The 20,546-nt window shown below is 36.8% G+C and overlaps 1 protein-coding gene across 2 annotated transcripts in view; it reads right to left on the reverse strand.

The window, feature by feature from the left end:
* Positions 1–721: 721 nt before the first annotated feature.
* The window catches only part of VGLL3 (vestigial like family member 3), a 47,231-nt gene continuing 27,406 nt past the window's right edge, over positions 722–20,546 (reverse strand). For both annotated transcript variants that reach the window (XM_080919370.1, XM_080919369.1), the window contains exon 4: positions 722–1,876. In XM_080919370.1, coding sequence (XP_080775496.1) covers positions 1,833–1,876 — 44 coding nt within the window. In that variant the 3' untranslated portion in view covers positions 722–1,832. The remainder of the gene's footprint in view (positions 1,877–20,546) is intronic.

Here is a 20,546-nt window from a genome sequence, read left to right on the forward strand (position 1 = left end):
GCTGTTTTATTTGTTATCAAAATCCAGATAAATATGCACAGAATGTAATGAGGCCCATTATCTGGATGCTGATGTTCCTGACCTGGTGAGTGGAAGCGTCCTCGAGTCTAGACTATATTGATAATAATGTGAAGATTGTGTTAAAGAAGAATCAAGATGAAGAAATAATGGAGTCTGTGGATATAAAAGATGAAGTGGGTTTATAATTCAAAACACAGCAGGAAGAGAAACAAATGTCTATGATATAGCCAAGTGAAATGTTTGGAAATGAGTTCTGAGAATCTTGCCTAGCTGCTTGTAGTGTTGTTAATGTGTAAAGTATTCTCACCCATGAAGTTCACAATTAAAAACAGATCATAGCACGTGAATTAATCTTCTGTTTTGTGTGGGCTGAGAGAAATTGGAGAATTGGAGAAACATTATCAAATAAATACTAATGTCCTCTATGGCTGCGAGCAACTGAAAGTAAAAAATAGGCTGTGTCTTTGATTTCCCAGTCATGCCTACCTTCATAATCCCAACCTTTGCCTAATCTTCTAAAGTGAGTTCCAACTTGACTTCTCTATCTTGAGGACCATGGGGAGTTCACTGCTCAAGCTCTCAGTCTTTCCACCAGTTTGTATAATTGAAGCGTAAACTTAAATCCATTACCACTTTTATTTTGCTCTAATTTATAAGAAACAAATTACACTTAAAAGCAGAAGAAACTCTTGCAGAATGATCCCATTAAAACATCACATGAAAAATACATTATGTATCAGTTTACAAAGATGGGGGACAGTCAGTTCTTTGACGCACATCTCCTTTCTTTCCTGACACTGCTCATTTGCGTTCACTCCAGAAAACAAAGTCATCAAAATTACAACTTTTGAAACAGCCATGAATGAATAGTTAGAAATTAGGAAAATTTCTCAGTGGGATGCACAGTTCCTAAATCTGTTGTTTTTTCCTAATTTGAAGCCACATGTAAGCTCTCTTCCTAATTGTTAAAATAGCCTGCACTATACAGAAGTATTGTTTAATAACCTAAATTTTCTTGTTAGTAATCCTTTAAAAACTATTTTTGAGAGTTACCCTTACTCTGTGGCCTTTTAAAAGAAAATGTCCCCTCATGCTGCACATACACATACAGCTGCTAAGAGAGCGATCATCGGAGGAAGTCTTCACTGAGTTCCATCAACACCACATTGAAGGGTCTGTCTATGGTACCGGCACTGTTGTAGAAAGGATGAAATGCTTGAGGTACCCTCAGAAGCATAGACACAGTGCATCACAGACACTTTAAAGATCAGCGCTTAAACATTTGGGTCAATGCTTTTCTGAGAGCAAGTTCTTTTAACAGAACTCAATGACTGTTAAAACATTAAAAAATATATGACATGACATCTTCAAAAAATATCTCCCCCATGCTAAACCAACCACTTTGTATTTTTACAAAAATAGATGAAGATGGAGCTTATGGTTTTCCTGAAGGAATGAGCATTTTCATTTGGTAGATCATCTTCTTACAAGGTGGCTGGTTCAAAAAGAAAAAGGAATAAGGAAAAGCACAAAAAACTAGCCCAGGTACTGGTACAAGGCAAGTAAAGCAAAACTTGTACAGGTGACAAAGGCTCAGATGAGGGAAAACAAACCAAAAGCTTTTCTTCAATGACTAGGAGGACCCACTATGTTTGCTTCAGAAAAGGTTCAAATCTAAAGACAACGGCCTTATATGTCCTCTTCCCAATCCATGTATCTTGTGTCCCATTCTTGAATGGGATATACCAATGGCATCTTTTCCCAATGGGCCCTTGGTTTCATGCTGCCATATGACCTGCTGATACCATGCTTCAGTACCAAGTTGATTCTTTGCTCTTGTCTTGATGCTGAAGACCTAAAATGATGAAAATGAAAAATAATGAATAAGTATACACATAGGACTCATGAATGTTCAAGACTGAGTATAGAAAGTAAACCCCAGGCAATATGCAAGAGGACCTAAAGATGACCTATCTTCTTAAAAGGTCAAGGAACACACTATGTGACAAGAACTCTGTACTAAGATAATGCAGTTTATTCCATAGACTTTCTTTGCTGTTTCTTTCTTATTTTTCTGTATTAGAAGTGAATTAAAGGTTCAATAAAATTTAAAAAATTATGCCTTAACTTTAAGGAGGAGATGATAGTGGAAGAGCAGAGAAATATAACCAATTTGAGAAACATCTGAACACCTCAATTAAAATTTCTAACAACCAGTGCAATTAGACTTGTGACTGGTATGTTCAGTTGTTTTAAAATGTATTTTATTCAGAGAAGCATTATTAAAATCATAAAATGATTAAATATGTATACAACAAGGAGTTTAGTACTATTGGTATGCTGATAGGTCATAGTAAATTGTACTATATTCTAGATATTCATTTATTTCTTTTAATATCTTTTCCCATAATGAATTTAAAGTGACTCAGGAAAGTCTAAGAAACATTGCAAACAAATTGGATTAAAGAAGTTTGAAACTGATACATGAACACATCTGAACTCCAACTGATAGGTAAAATAGAAAGTTTATTAAAGAGGATGTATAGAAAATATGAATCTGACTTGGGTCGACTGTAGCCATTTAAATGACTTCTGATATAGACAATTACCAGGGCAACTGCTATCCAAACCTACCTGGAGACAGGTTTCATTTTATATGTAGTTTTATTTTGTTTTGTTTTTGAGATATAACTGAGAAATACATATGTTTAATGTATATATATTAAAATATTTTGGTGTACCTGTATATTGAAATCATTGTTGAAATCAATTAGTTTTCATGCCCATTGTCTCTTTTATTTACCTTTATTTTTCTATTTGAGACATATAATTTGGAAGAGTGGGCCCTCTGAATAAACTCTCAAGTCATTCAGAATCAAATATCAAAATGTGAAATGAGGCATCTGAAATGTGGGCAGAAAGACAAGACAATTGTTGTGTTGGTGCCAGGATCTCAAACTATTTTTTCAGGCCTCGGTTAAAACTTTTATCAGTCTGGAACGAATACTAGACATAAAAACATAAAACTAGAAAAATGACATAGACTGGTTTAGTATTTTGATTGTTACTATAATAGCATTTTTTGTTTCTCTACCCATCAAATATTTTTTTTTACTAATTAATGGTATCATTAGAAGCACTGTCATTGGATACAGACATTAAGACAACATTAAGATAGCAACATGAAAAGACAGACAATAAAGGAAAATAAAAGGCACATCAAATTGTAGAAGCAAGAGGGGTCAACACACTACAAGAAAACCCACAAAATAAGCTAATCCGGATTCCTAGAAGCTCACAGAAACTGAGCTGATAGTCACGGAGCTTACTTGGGTTATGCTCCGTGGCCTAGGCCCTCTGCATGTGTATTACAGTTATGTAGCTTGGTCTTCTTGTGGGACTCCTAACTCTGACTCTTTTGGCTACTTTTGGAATTCATTTCTTCTTACTGGGTAGCCTTCTCTCATTTTACTTTGAGGGTATGTGCATAGTCTTACTGCAACTTGACATGCCATGTTTGGTTGATATGTCTGGAAGGTCTGCTCTTTTCTGAAGGAAAATGGAAGAGTTGTGGATCTGGAGGAGAGGGGATGGTTAGAGCCTGGGAGGAGAGGTGGGATGTGAAACTAAAAGCTAGAGAGAGAGAGAGAGAGAGAGAGAGAGAGAGAGAGAGAGAGAGAGAGAGAGAGAGAGAGAGAATAAAAATAGATAAACTAAAGCCTGAGAGTATCTAAAGCCTGAGAGTACTGTCGAAAGGCAATAGGTTCTGGGTGTCAAAAGAATGGTCTAGCTATTACTCTCTAAAAATGCTTGAATACTTGGTATAGAACTTGTACTCCAGTTTCAATGAGGAGAGGAATAAAAGATGACACAGGAAAGGAAGAGAAATAAAAGAATCCAGAGATGTGTCAGGACACTCGAGTTTGCTTTACTTATTTTCAAATGATTTTGCGGGTTGAATAATTTGCAACCTGACACAGTCTCTGTGGGGTAACTCATATAATCTAAGCCACCTTTACTGACAATTTTCTGACTACAAAAATATTTTTTATTATTAATATTTCTCATCTTCTAGATGACACAGTATTTCCAGAGCTGAAGATGACATCAATCTATACAATGTCAACACTGCAAGTCATGAATACTTCTGCAATCATCGAGTGGTTTGGACTTTTTTTAATAACAGCAGTCCTTAGTTTGATGTGCAAAGATATATGACTCCCTCAGATCATGTAAATGTTTGTTGTAGCCAAGTATGGAATTACTTAAGATGGACCCCAACTTTTAAAGCAGAAATCATTCTCTCATTACAGATGCATCTCTGTAGTGTTTGGTTGCCTGGCTCTATGACACTCCAGAGTAAATTTAAACAAATCCAAGCCACCTGTCAATTCATCTATAACCTCACAGATTTTAAATAACTATTGGATACTGATTGATTAGCCTCTTTTCAGTGGAAAGACATAAATCATATATTTGGTTTAATTTCCAGTCACTTTTTATAATTTTCAAAATAAATACAACTAATTTTTAAAAAGAGAAATGACAATGGACCCTACTAACATGTTGCATCATGAAAGCAAGGCTGCCATCTTTCTAGTAAAGAAAATTGCTGAGGGTTGTTTGAAATACTTAGGAGCTATCTACTTAGGTTTTTTTGTCCCTTAAAATGGAAGCAGGCAAAATTGATCATCATAATCCTTGCATGGTCTACATACATCACAATTTTTCAAGAACTGCTTGCAAGAAGAGACTATCCTCTGCCATCAACATTGCTCCAATTTGGATTCCTTTGCTCCTCCATTGCCAAGCAAATCTGTATCAAAAGAGGGCCTAACACTGATTTCCACTTGCTAACAGAAATCAAATATGTGTTTCTTTATGTCAGTAATTCCATTCTGGTTTTATTTTTTTTTTTAGTCCACATGATATTTTGGTAGAAAAGAGAAGACTCACTAACATCCTTAGGATTTGTATATGCCAAGCTTTACAATAACAGAAAGTGCTGGGAACTTTACATGGAACATTCCTGTAACCTTATCGACCATGTTCTCAGTAATATGGATTACTCAAGATGAGGGCAGAAATTAGGGGGAGCAATGGCAGAGACAGGTTTATGAACAAGAGTCCAGATGGCAGAGACAGTGGTCTTCTTTTTAAGATATTTTTATTCTTTATATGTGAGTACACTGTGAATGACTTTAGACACAGCAGAAAAAGCATTAGATCCCATTACAGATGGTTGTGAGCCACCAGGTGGTTGCTGGGATCTGGATACAGGACCTCTGCAAAAGCAGTCAGTGCCCTTAACCACTGAGCCATCTCTCCAGCCCAAGACAGTAGTCTTAATGATAGCATATATGTACACTTTTTGTGACCTGTGTCATTTGAAAGATGTGACAGAAGGTCACTAGCCACATTTGACTAATCCCCATGTAAACATGCTCTCACAAAATTAGTTCACAAAAATACAAAAATTTTTATATTCCCTTTTCATCTCTTAAATATATTTTTCTGAGCTTATATCAAGACTAACAAGATGAGTCACGTGATGACTTTTAACAACTACATTAGCTTGAAATTTATTTCTGAAATAAGATAAATTATTTCTAATATATAATAAAGACTGGCAATGCTTTACACCATTGCATTGGTGCAATATAATTTTTTTAGACCTGAGGACCCCGCTATCCCACTCCTGAGCATATACCCCAAAGACTCTCCAGCATATAACAAAGACACATGCTCCACTATGTTCATAGCAGCCTTTTCAAATAGCAAGAATCTGGAAAAAACCCAGATGTCCTTCAACAAAAGAATGGTTACAGAAAATATGGTACATTTACACAATGGAGTAAAACTCTGCTATTAAAATCAATGAGTTCATGAAATTCCTGGGCAATTGGACGGAACTACAAGCTATCATCCTGAGTGAGGTAACCCAGTCACAAAAGAACACTCATTGTATGTACTGCTGATAAGTGGATATGAGCCCAAAAAGCTTGAAATACACAAGAAACAATTCACAGACCTTATTAAGCTCAAAAAGAAGGAAGGCCAGAATGTGGATACCACAGTCCTCCTTAGAAAAGAGAACAAGACACTCACGGGAAGAAATAATATGACAAATAGAAGAGCAGGGATGGGAGAAAAGATCATGGAGAGGCTGCCTCACCTGGGGATCCATCCTATATGCAGCCACTAAACTCAAGCACTTTTTCTGATGCCAAGGAGTGCTTCCTGGCAGGAACCTGATATGGATGCCTCCTCAGAGGCTCTGCCAAAGCCATACTGATACAGAGGGGGATGCTTGCAGCTAACCATCAGACTAAGCATGATGACCCCAATGAAGGAGCTAGAGAAAGGACTGAGGGAGCTGAAAGGGTTTGAAACCCCATGGGAAGAATATTATCAACCAACCAAACACTCCACAGCTTCCAGGGACTAAAACACCAACAGATGAGCACACATAGTGAGACCCATGGCTCCAGTTGCATATGTACAGACTATCTGGCATCAATGGGAGGAGAGGCCTTTAGTCCAGTGAATGAAGGCTTGTTTTCCCAGTATAAAGGAATGCCAATGTGCTGATGTAGGAGAGAGAGTACCTTCATGGCGGCAAAAGGAGGTGAAGGAGGGTGGGAGTGGAGGGCAAAGGGGATAGCATTTGAAATGTAAATACAAACAATATCCAATAAAAAATGGAAAAAAAAATAATTGGTCCAGAGCCATCCACTTCCCTAATGTGAACTTTTTGAAAATGGAGAACATTTGACTCAAAGCTTTGGTTGTGTTTTATTCTTTATCTTTCTTATTTTCTTTTTGTTTATTGTAAATCAGAAGTAAGTCAAGAAACAAAAGTGTTACAGTATTATCTTCAGAGTTTCAATGTGAGGTGTACTTAGAAAAGAGCTTGAAAGAAAGTAAAGGCTCAGAGACCCACTTCAGTTCCAACACCAACAGCACCGGATCACCACAGAAGGGAAGAAACAATATCTGTACCCAAGCAAACAAACTTGAAATAATTAGGAATGTGAGAGAAATCTGGTCATGTAAAAGGATCACAGTTTGCTTTCATTTCAAAAATCTGTGAGTCTGGCAGTCGGTCTGTTCAGGATGTTAAAACAAATTCTGAAAACTGGGCTGATTGACAGCAGAGATTCCTCCAGCACCATAGGAGAGGCTCAGATCTAAGATCAAGACAACAACAGAAGATCTGGTGTTGGATGAAAGCTTGCTTTCTTGTTCACAGAGGTTCCTTTCACTGTTTCCTAAAACAGAAAGGTAGGTGTGTGTGTGTGTGTGTGTGTGTGTGTGTGTTTTCTCAACCTCTTTAGAAGAGAATAAATTCCCATTTCTGAGGAATCAGCGTCGGTCACCTATCCATGCCTGAAGGCATCACTAAAACCAACACATTAAGAGTTAGAATTTCAACCCAAACTTTTAGGAGGACACCAGAACCAGGCCACAGGGCTGACAGAATTTTATAAAGATGTTACTGGGAGCAACTTCCCCACTGCTGGGAAAAATCGTGCTCTAAATTTCAAGAGGCAACAATGTCAAAGTTTGGTGCCATGCTAAGGTTCCAGAAATAAGAATCAGAAGAGCAGCAACACGTATGTAAGCATGAAAATTCTAAAGTCTCCCCCCTTCCCTCACTTCCTTCAACCCCAGAGTATTTTGTGAAAATATCCTAAGCTCCCAAAACTCTCATAAAAGACACAGGGGTTGGCTTAGGAGAGATTCTGTTGAATCTGCTAGGGCTCCTGTACCCTGTAGTGCAAAAGATGGCAGGGCAGCTCAAGATGGGCATCTTGGGGGAAATCACTAAGAAATGGGGAGCTTGCTGCCAAGGTAATGCTGCACAAGCTGTGGGAGGGGGTACTTGAAAGCAGGGGCAGAATTGGAACGAATGACACCAAAACCCTGACCTACTAATTAGATATTTGCAGAACTTTATAGAATGAAGCATTATATGCAATGACTAGGACAAAGGAATAACTTGAGAATAAATTTTGACTGTAAATGGGATTTTTGTTTTAATGTGGGAGCAATGATAGTATCATTAGATTAGCTAAAGATTAGCTAGGCTTTCCAGCATCAAGGGTGGAACTAGGCACAAAATTTTACCCCTAGCAGAGCAGCTCCTGGCAATTGATCACTGCCTGGAGAGAGCTGCCAGGTATATCTGCCGATAGCTCTAAGAGTACAGCAATGCACCTTAGAGTCTAAAGGGTACCATTAATAGAACTTGGTAAGATTTTAAAATGTGAGAAAACAAAGTTGGGTGAGTCCTAATGAGGTGTGCATCTTGAAGAAGGTGCAAGAAAAAAAAAAAACAAATATGATCAAAATACAATATATAAAAGCTTCAGATATTTAAAGGGACAGCAACACTAAGATGTCATTATTCTGTTCGGTAGAAGTCATAAGTGATAAACTGAACTGGCATTTGTGTGCTGTTGCAGAGCTGGATTATGGGAACACCCTGATTACCAATCATAACCCACTACACGAACATGTTCCACTTAGCACGATGCTGTAAACATGATATTGACACCCCTCTTTAAATCAAATATGCTTCCTAGAGATAACAGAAGTAACTGCACAATGAAAGACATACTGGTGAAAGAGAGAAATGACATATAAAACCCAAGAGTGTGGGCAAAACATAGTTTTATTTTAAGATAAAGAAAGTACTTTACAAGTAAAAACTGTTCATTTCACAGATACTAAGAGTTTACATGCAAGTCATTTACCTAGGAACACTTGTTATTACATTAACAAACTGGCAACTTAGTCCAGTATTTAAAGATAAATACTCTGTTCTGCTACAAAGAATACTTGTTCCCATCTTAAATACACACAGCTTTCTGTTGTTGCAGTTCCCCAACCTTCCCCCACCTGACACAATGCCAGATGACAATAGAAAGGTTCATGAAACAATCATACGCATTTCTGTCCCTTCATAAAGTTAACACTGCAAATGAGAACACCAATGAATCTGTTCGCCAGAGGCTTAGAAAATCAGGTTAAATACAAGTTGGGGCTTTCTAAATATCCATGTGAACACAGCACCACACTATGAACTTAGAGGAAGGATGAGGAAGGGAAGCAATAGCGGTCCGTTTGGGCCCTAGTGATATAACGAGAATCCAAACAGATTGTGTGTAACATCACACTTCTTTTATAATTCCTAATCCAAATAGTTTTCATGGCAAAACATCAAAGGATTCTTATTTTAAAATCATTATCAATACTATTTATAGAGTAAAAGCACTAAGTAATATTCTTTTCCACCAGTGTTCTCAATTTATAGTTTAGATCTGTAAGCAATCACCACTGTTCATACTGCAGGAGCAGCAATGTATTTGAAAATTGCATGCATATCTTTATTCTTTTGGGAGATCTTATAGCACTCATTCTACGCTATGACAATAATCAACAGATGTACATAATACGCCTAAATACAGACATACACATACATATGCATAATCATATACATACAAACTTGTTTTGGAAATGTATTTGTATTATTGCTAAAGGCACAGTATATAGTCAGTTACAGTTACATATTTAACTATGATATCAAAATGTTTTGACGATGACTGTGACACTCATTTTTTTAATGTAAAGAATTGATAAATGGGACCTCATGAAATTGAAAAACTTCTGTAAAGGAAAGAATATAGTCAATAGGACAAATTGGCAATGTACAGATTGGGAAAAAAATCTTCTAACCCCACATCCAGTAAAGGCTAATATCCAAAATAAATACAGAACTCAAGAAGTGAACCTCCAAAAAAATATGAGGTATAGAGCTAACCAGAGAATTCACAACAGAGGCATCTTGAATGGCAGAGAAGTGCATAGTGATCGGGGAAATGCAAATAAAAATGATTCTGATATTCTACTTCACACCAGTCAGAATGGCTAAGATCAGAAAATCTGCTAACCGCACATGTTAGGCAGGATGTGGAGAAAGAGAAACACTACTCTATTGCTGGTGGAATTGCAAGCTGGTACAACCACTCTGGTAATCAATGTGGACATTCCTCATAAAACTGGAAATATATCTACCAGCTATACCACTCTTGAATATATACACAAAATACGCCCACTACACTACAGCAACACATGTTCAACTATGCTCATAGCAACTTTATCTGTGATAGCCAGGAACTGGAAACAACAATCCGCATGTCCTACAATGGAAGAATGAATACAAAAAAAATGTGTTACAAGTACACAATTCAGCTATTAAGAATAAGAACTTCAGGCTGGAGAGATGGCTCAGCAGTTAAGAGCACTGAATGCTCTTCCAGAGGTACTGAGTTCAATTCCCAGCAACCACTTTACAACTCACAACCATTGGTAATGGGATCTGACGCCCTCTTCTGCTGTGTCTGAAGACGGCTACAGTGTATTCACACACATTTTAAAGAAATAGATAAATACATCTTTTAAACAAAAAAATGAGAACATCAGCATTTTGCAGGTAAATGGAAGGAACTAGACGATATCATCCTGAATGAGGTAACTCACACGCAAAGACATGCATGACATGTACTGACTAATGAGTGGATGTTGGCCAAAATGTACAGAACACCTAGGATACAATCCACAAAACTTAAGGTTGACAAGCAGAAGAGCCCAGGTGAGGATGCTTCAATCACACTTGGGAGGGAGAATATTACAGTCACAAGAGGCAGAGGGCAAGAGAGACATGGGTGAGAGGGAGTTAAGTGGAGCATGATGAGGTATGGGAAGTGGGGTGACAGGAGAAAGAAGCCTTTAGGGCCAGCAGAATGGAAATACGCATCCTCGGAGGGTGGGAGGTGGGGGGGGGGACCTGCTACAATGTGCCTGAGAGACCTGGTAGGTAAGAACCTTCAGGACTCAAATGGAAGGACCTTAGAAGAAATGCCCTATGGTGGAAACAGGGAACTCATAGCGCCTACCTCCAGTAGAAAGACAAGACATCATCAAGTAGAGGGACTGGGTTGCCATCTACAGTCAAAAACTCTGACCCAGAATTGTTCAGTCTAAAACAACCACAGGGACAAAAATGGAGAATACACTGAGAGAAAAGCAGTGCAGAGACAGGACCAACTTGGGATACATCTCAAGTTGAGGATCGAAGGCCTATCACTATTACTGATGCTGTGGTGTGCTTACAGACTGGAGCCCAACATGGTTGTCCTCTGAGAGGCTCAAAAAGCAGCTGACTGAGACAGACAAGATCCTGATACCCAATCACTGGACTAAAGTGAGGGATTCTGGTGGTTTAATTAGGAAAAGGCTGGAAGAAGCTGAGGAGAAGGGTAACCACATAGAAAGACCAACAGTCTCAACTAACCTGGACACCTGAAATCTCTCAGACACTGAGCCACCAATCAGGCAGCATATGGGAGCTGGTCTGTGGCCCCTGACATATATACAGCAGAAGACTGTCTGGTCTGGCCTCAGTGGAAGACGTACCTAACACTCAAAAGACTTGAGGTCCCAGGAAGTGGAAAGACCTGGTGGCAGCTGGGGGTCATTCTCTTGTAGGCAGTTGGGGGTGGAGGGTAGATTGGGATAAGGAACTGTGAAAAATTGGTGGGGGGAGACTGGACAGTAAAAAAAGTAAAAGTAATAAAAAATTTTAAATAAAATTTAAAATAAAATGGAATGTTTTTTATGGTCATTATAGACTTATCTAATTGTTTGATTTGCATTATTTCTCTGTTAAAGAATCACTGTGTGGTTATGACTTTCTATTTTATCTTTGATCAGATTTTGTGCTTTAGGATTGATCAAATTCAAGGATTAAAGTTTTCCTTGATTTTTCTGTACCTTTTGTGCATTAGATATGAGTATTATTTTTTACATTTTATAAGTCTTTTTGACTATTTGATGATTTGACTTAAAACTTAATACATAAATGATTGACAATGTTTTAAAGGTGTTAAAAATAAAATGTATTCTTCTAGAAACAAATATAGAGTTAAATGTATTCCTTATGATGATTCAGTAACAGTCAACATCTCTGATCACAACTCTTGCACATTAATAGTGGATAGAGCCTGACTAGAAAAGTAAAGGACTTAGTAGCAAAAGAAGACTTTTCTACTTACAGAGACATGGAATCACATTTAGAATATTCTTCAAAAAATCTCCACCGAAACAGTACTGTCAGGGCCAATAAGGTGAAAACTGCTCAAACTTGTCAGGATGTCTTTCGTTCATATTCAAAAGTAGAAACGTAAAACCCACCAAACCTGAATTTGCTTTTAGACAATAATTTACTGTGTTAAGGTAAGAAGGCAACACCTGCATACCTGAGGCAAACACCGTGGGTGACAAGTCCTTTACTGCCAGGTGTCTGCCATTAAGACAACAAACCACAGTAGTCAAACTACCCTCTTAATGCCTTCTTCCTCCAAAACCACAAACAGCTATGCAGACCTTTGCCTTTAGCATCTTCTCCTGTGTCCAGCTGGTCAGATATCCCTCAGGTACTTAAAGCCTAACACATGTGAGATCATCAGTATACAACTGAACTTCTGACAAATTTGAATTATTCATTGCAGTGACTGGTAGTTTTCTTTTTAGCATAATGCCCCAATATTGATTTCTAAGCTTGAACATTAATGGAATTGATTATCTCTTGTGTGATAAGATCTTGGGATCGTGATATGGAATGAAGACACTACTTACCAGTCCAGCAAACTCATTTCAAAAGCAGATATAATGGCATCTTAAACATGGGGATTAAAAATCAACAAAAGAATGAAGAATGAAATGAAATATTCTTCTGTAAATTCTCAACAAACTACAGGCTTTCTCCCAGAACTGAGAAAAGCAAGACCAAAGGGAGCAAAAAAGTTTAGATCACTTATTTTAACTGAAACCACACGTTATAATGCTCTCAAGAGATTCTAACTATCCAGACATCTGTTGGATAGCACATGCAGCCAAATATGCATCTTTAAAGAGATTTCTAGGTTTTACCACGACAGCTTTACGATTCAGAAAATAGATAATCCAAGCACAAACAGAGCTAATCTGGGAGCCTTGCTTGAGGCCTCCACTTCCCCAAGAGAGAAAGCTTGGTATTTGGGAGTGTAAATTATTTTTTAAAAATTCCAAAATTTAAAAATAACTTTAGAAGTGCTGAAATACAAGCATACTTTAATATGAATTTCGGATAAGTCATCGATCTCTCTTTCGAAGCAAAATGTATTAGAACAGACTCTGCACAGTGGGATGAACTACACGTGGGTCGATTCCTGTAGTGACATCAGCAGGCATTTCTACCCTCTTCTGACCTGGATGCCAACTTGCTCTCTGACATGTTGCAGAAGAGCCTGTTCAACTTTAGCAAATCGGAACGGGACTTCAGTGATCCAGATGCAGCAGGGCCACCCGATAATGTTCAAGCAGGAAATTAGCTTTAGAACACACTCTGTAGTTTCAAAGAATGAACTCAAATCTCCCGTATATCAGGTTCTTGCCACAAGAAAAAAAAAATGGCACATTTTGTCTCTCATCAGTCTTTTGCAAGTTTTTTTTTTTTTTTTTTTTTTTTTTGGTGTGTCATCTTTGCACCAAAGAATTCAGAACATATTGGCTGCAGACAAGTGTTTGTGAAACCTTATATTGCTGATAAATAGCTGAAAGGGAATAAAGATGGCTGTAAATTCCTCAAGCCACAGAGAATGCCTTTCCACAATGTCCATAGCCTACTTGAAAGCTGATGCAAAATTGGCTGAGAATGGATTGTGGAACAGATTTCTCCATTTCAGCCATCCCTTTAGATGTTTTCCTGTGTGAGCTGTGATCTCACACAATGAAAAATTATTTGCTGATACCCAAAAACCCCTGACTCATGACACATACACTTCAGTTTGTGCATTGTTCTCTACTGAAACTCAGGCAAGGATTATCTGGTTTTATTGTTTGTTTCTTTGTTTGTTGTGTTTAACCTACATAATTTCTGTCACCCAAAGCACATCTGATTCTTCGGGGAAAATCATAACATGATTGGAAAACTTCCCAAACTCCAAGCTGCAGCCAGTGGAAAACAAGACTTTACAAAGATAAAAATAAAAATAAAATAAAATAAAATTGAAGTTTCTAAATGTACAGAATTGAAACACTAATTTTCTCTTTGACTAGTACATGCCGCTTGCCTGTCTGAATATCACATCATACTTTTAGATATAATTATTTAAACAAGCAGGAATTTTTGTAAAAAAAAAAGGTGAAAAGATGGAGTTGAATAATTTTGTCTGTAGCTTTGAGAAAATGTTTTCAGAAGGAGGTGATGCTAAGAACTTTTGTAGAGTAATCATAAGGATTCTAAAACTCAGTTGAAACAGAACTAATCTTAAGATGGAAAATGGATCAGCAAATGCAAAGTTAATATTTTCAAAGAACAGTGTTAATCAGTACAATGATTTTTGAGCCTAATTTATAGCCTCACTTTCTTGCGACATATAAAATGCTTTGAATTCTATGAATAGGATATCTTCATTGTACGTTAAGTGCATAGTAATGAGACTAGTGTGTTCTTCACATTGGATCTGTAGACTGAGCATCTTAGAAAAAGAAAGCAACAGAAAAGAAAGTGGTAGAGTCCCCTTCCAGTAGAAAGACAGGGCACCAAATGGAGGGATGGGGTTGCCATCCCACAGTCAAAAACTCTGAGCCACAATTGTTCCTGTCGGAAAAAAACTGCAAAGTCAGAAAATGGAGAAAAGCCTGAGGAAAGAAGGTCCAGTGATGGACCCAAAGTGGGATCCAGCTCAAGGAAAGGCCCCAAGGTCTGACACTACTACAGAGATGATGGAACGCTCACAAAAAGAAGCCTATCATGACTGCCCTCCAAATGGCCCAACAAGCAGCTGAAAGAGTCAGATGCAGATATTTGCACCCAACCAATGGACAGAAGCTGCTGATGCCTGAGGTTAAATTAGAAAAAAGTTGGAGGAAGCTGAGGAGGAGGGTGACCCTATAGGAGGACCAGCAGTCTCAATTAACCTGGACCCCTGAGATCTCTCAGACACTAGATCACCAACCAGGCAGCATATACCAACTGATATGAGGTCCGCAACACATAAACAACAGAGGATTTCTGGGTCTGGGTTCTATCAGAGAAGATGCACCTAACCCTCATGAGACAAGAGACTGGTGGCCCTAGGGAGTGGGGAGGTCCGATGGCTTGTGGGGTGGGGACATTTTCAAGAAGACAGAGTGAAGGGGGTGTATGGGATGTGAGGGGGGATAAAATCTGGAATGTAAACAAATAAAATAAAGTAAATAGAAAATGATTGAACAAAATTAAAAAAGAAAAAAGTAAAATAAAGCCATGTCTTAAACATTTTCTATAATGTCTCTGTTCCTAACCTCTCGAATTCTTGTTTTTTATTTCTTTATCCTACTTTTTTTTTGCCTAGCCACTCCCCATATATATATATATATATAAACAGCTAGCATTTTGGAATAAAGATAAATTAAGTTAGGCAGTCACAATGTGATAGAGGTATTCCAAGCTTGCATCAGTTTCTCAAAATGCTTCACACATTTGGTGTGAATTTTTCAGCTTGATATGTTCCATTTTTATTATAGGTCATGGCAGAGTTCATTTCATATCACAATCACCATCTGGAAAAACAGGAATATTCTCTGACTCACTCACTTCCGTAGTTGGGTCAGGTCAGAAAAATGAAGAAGTGAGAGGTTACAGGTAGGACTCACATAGCCCGATGTAATGCAGTGGAAAGAGAAGTCTTGGAACTTATTTTATACTTTGTTTGGTTTAAGCGCTACTCTAGACTCATATCCTACATCTCTTTTGAAGCTTAAATGATTCTCATGTATTGAGTGCACCTTTTATGTCTCCAAGTGATTAGGGAAGAGGCTTGCTAATAAAATTAATCTTTTTTTCTTTCTTCTTCCTTCTTCCTTCCTTTACTTCTCAGTAGAAGTTGTTAGATGATTGGGTTTCAAGTCTTCATACTCAAACTTATACATGTAAGTGTATATGTGTACATTCAAATACATTATATACATAATTTTTGTCCTTTTCTGTTACATTCATATGTGTGTGTGTGTTATTTCTTTTTCTAAACTTATATTTTTCTCACTTGTAGCTTCCAAGTAGAGCATAACTTAGTAAACTGGTCTTTTTTGGGTCTAGTAAATTTATATACTTGTATTCACCACACCAAGACACATATAAGTCATAGTCAACTTTTGTTTTTGAAGGATGTATGCATCATTTTCTGAATTTTATCATTCAGGCATAGCACATCAAACATAATTTACTAGTAGATCCCACTTAATGACAATTATTGAATATTACTTTCACTTATTTTAAAGATTATAAAACTATTTTCTTAAAATTTTGTGTGCTTTTAATTTTATCAATGCATGGTAGAGTAATGAGTGAATATTTTAAATGAAGCATCCGTATTTTCTTTTCTCACAGTGTCTCTGTGTTTCACTTGAGTTATAAGGTTGACTCTTGTGGCTCCTTGACAATTCCTCTCCAAACTTGCAACATCCCTCCTTTACTGCTTGAACTAAAACACTGTAGTATCAACAAATATTTAAGAGTCTTGGATAAAGAGTGCTTGGTTTTCTTTAGACATTTTTTATGAATGAGAATGTTTTTTAAGTTATTCAATATAAACTACAGCTAATTTACAATGAGATTACAGTTTCTATTTTAGTGGTTAGGAGAAATTAGTAGGTCATTTCAAAGACAGCTATCCAATCTTTGTAGCCTAGGTTTCCAGCCAGTAACTACCAATTGCCAATAAGTAAACAGAGGTTTTAGGATGTAATCTACAGATGCAAAATTTACAAAATGGACTGCAACCCGAAAACTGCAACCTGATTCCCCCATTACTTCAATAGACAGAAGTTGCTTCATTTCTTCTTATAAAGTGTTTTCATTCTCGTGTTCTATTCTCTGTCTTTTAGAAAACCAAAGATATGCTTTACCAATTCATGTCATGGCAAAACAACCATGTACTGCTGAGTGCCATACTCTTAATCAGGGACACAGCTTAGCCTATTTAAAAGGAACATTGTAAACTAAATAGCAGTTCAGCAGGAATGGAGCACGCAGATGATGCTAGGTACTGAAAGTAGGCTTTTACACACATTCATCACACAGTCTGTTACTGAACCCTTCCCCTATTCCTGTATATTACAGTTTTGATCATCAGCAATTCTAAACTAAATTACATTAAAAAACATATTTGCTATCTATAGACAAAAGCCACTTTCATAGAATATCCAGATTATGAAATTCAACTTAAATCAGAATTTTTTAAATCAAATTCATAAAAATTAGTGTGGCTATGTTTTGTACTTTATCAGCTTTAGTCCCTCTGAAGAGAAATAACAAAACAAAACAAAACTCTAAACATTTGTTTACTAATTTCCAGTGGTACCCAGTATTCTATACCCATATGAAAATTTAAGCTCTTAAATTATTTCCAGGTTTTTTTTAATTACTTTGTATTGAGATGTGGCTTATTTTGTAATTCTGAGTGGCCTAAAACTCACTTTATAGATGGAGCTAGTTTCAAACTCACCAGCTCCACCTCCTGCAAGCTGGGATTAAAAACATGCACCTGTCAGATTTATTTCTTAATGTGGGTACATGTATGATTGCATGTGGGTTAGTACATGTCCATGGTGAATAAAAGACAACAGCAAGAAAAGATTAGCATGCTTGAAGGCCAAAGGACTACGGGGACTGGGGCCAGTCCTTCTGCTGTGTGTTTCAGGGGGATCAAATTAGATCATTGGACTTGGGCAAGAGGCCTTTACCCAAATACCCCATCACACTGGGCTCAGGAAAGCTTCTTTAGAAATAATTCAGTTTATGCATCAGTGTCTTATTGGAGGTATAGAAATATAGTTTTTTGTGTTTATGAAAACGTCACAGTCTTCATCTCACAAGCAGTCTGTGTGTCCAACAGTTAAAATGATTTTGTTTCTCTACTAGGCAACAAGTTAACATCGTATTATACACAATCTTTATTTGAAATCTGAAGATATCTAGGTTAGTGAGAGATGAAACAAATTTTAGCAATCACTATTGTTTGAAGAAGGCTCATCTAAAGAATGTCTTACTGAATCCAAATGTTTAGTAATAGCTTATATAAAATTATGTCTGTCTTTAGCTGTATTTCTTATGAAGTCACAATAACATCAACATGTTTTCATTACTTGCATGCATATTATATTTTATGAACATATGATGTAGTACAGAATGTTGGTTTTCATTTTCCTTTAAATTTTAATTTTTGTCACCTGTTCATCCCCCCTCCCTGGTCTCTCTCTCCCTCTCCCTTTTTCTCTTCTTCTCCCTCTCCCTGTTCTTCCTCTTCCTCTCTCCCTGTCTCCCTTTCTCCCTCTCTCCCCCTCCCCCACCTCTCTCTCATACAAGGCATTTGACATTCATCATAGTAAAAAACAAAATCATAACAAACTTGTAGCAGAAATAACATGAGGTCTTATAAGAGAAATAAATCTGGGGATCTTCAGAGGAACACATCTGAAGCCAGGAACAGCTTGTGTTTATAGAGAAGCTACATCACAAAGCAAAACTCTTTTTACTTCTGCTATGTTCAAATGTAGTGAACTATGAGAAAGCTAAAAATGAAGTTAGGTTTATATTTCAGTAAAGAAAAAAAAAGGCCTCATTAGCAAAGCTTTACTTGAAGAAAAAATAAGACTGTGTAACATGATACATCTTACACTAGATAAATTATGAATAAAAACTGTAGGTTAAAATGTCAGGATCCCACAGAAATATGAGAATCATTATGACCAGGGAAAGGTGAGCAGATGAGAAATAATTAGTGTGATCCTATCTATGTCTGATAACAAGACGCACACAGCTGCAAAAGCTTCAAGTACTAATACATATGTGCCACAGTACTACAAATGCCCACTGTTACCTCCTCCTTGCACACAGAGACCCAGTTCAATACTCAGTTTGCTTGGCGTTCATCTTTTATCTTCTCATGATTAACACATTGCATTTTACCCCCAGCCTACCCACTCTTCTTACCCTACACCCCTTGAAATTATTCATGCAAACTGAACATTTTTGACATTTCTTATGGGGAAAGAATTAAGGAAAGTAAATTTTTCAAAGCATATTCTGAGAAAAGTATGCTTAAAACTCAGCATGGTCCTAAAAGAGCATATTGTAAAAATCTTCTCTTATATAAAACTTAACATGCGCATATACTGAAGAAAAGATAAAAGATTTCAAAATGTTGAAATTAGTGGTGATCTCTAAGAAAGTTTCAGAATACTTTATGCCACAAAGCTCATTTGACCACAGATTGTGTTTTCAGACAAACCCATATTTTGAGAGTACAGTTCTTACAGGACTTGCAAAACCCATTTCTTCAGCTGCCAAAAAGAAGGGAGAAAGGCCAATGTTAGATTCCTAATAGTGTTTGGGATCTTTTGTAAAGAGGGCAGATTCAGGTGACTTGTGATTTTATCAGCATGTACGTAGGTAAAACCTGTTCAACAGAGAGAAGAGTAGGGCAAGAGTAAGCCAAGTGTGACAGCAGCACAAACTTTAAGGACACATGAATATGTACAACTCTGTCAATGCGAACTTTAAATTATATACACAAAGGACTATCCTGGAGGGAGTTCATCTCTTTAGAGAATATTGGAATCAATTTCATTATCAGAGAAGAAGTATGCCTACCAAGCTCAGAAACATATTATGATATGTGATTGCTAATTTAAGTCCTGAATATATTTTAAAACAAAATTATTACAAATACAGTAAATTAACTTTTAAGCACCACATATACAGAAGCACATACAATTTTTAAGTGTCATTATCTTAACAACACAAAGTACATTGTCAAGAAATTAAAAATAATGTTACACCAACATATGTACATGACAGCTTATGGTAATAGCTATCATATTAAATTTAATTTATTAAACAATATTAATTTATTATTTAATCATATATACCCACCAAGTCATGAATATACAATTAAAAATGTGATGTTTTCATGCAATAAGATAAGATCCACTTCTTTAAAAGAAAGGAATTCTATGCAAATATAACATGGATAACTCTTGATACTACCATGTTAAGTGAAAAAAGGCACATGTAAGACTCTGTTTTGCTTCAGTAAAGAGAACGGATAACTTTGAAGACATATCAATCAAATAAATAGCTACCAGGAATGGAGAGTAGGAGTAACTAGGGAGTGAACTTTAACAAGCAAACAGCTTGTTACAGAGGTGATAGAATGTTCTGGAACTAGACATTAACGATCATTACACAAGCTGGTAAATACCTAAGAATGACTGAATCATATTTATTAAGATGGAACATATGATTTTCTGACTTATAACTAAGCAATAACTTTTAAGGTTAAGAACCAAGTTTGGTTTAAGATAAATAAAAGAGTACCTTTGCACCTTGGTAACTGCTTTACTGAACTGACTTGTTTCATATTTTATAGATGCTG

Source organism: Micromys minutus (genome assembly GCF_963924665.1).
Source record: "Micromys minutus genome assembly, chromosome: 7".
Taxonomy (NCBI): domain Eukaryota; kingdom Metazoa; phylum Chordata; class Mammalia; order Rodentia; family Muridae; genus Micromys; species Micromys minutus.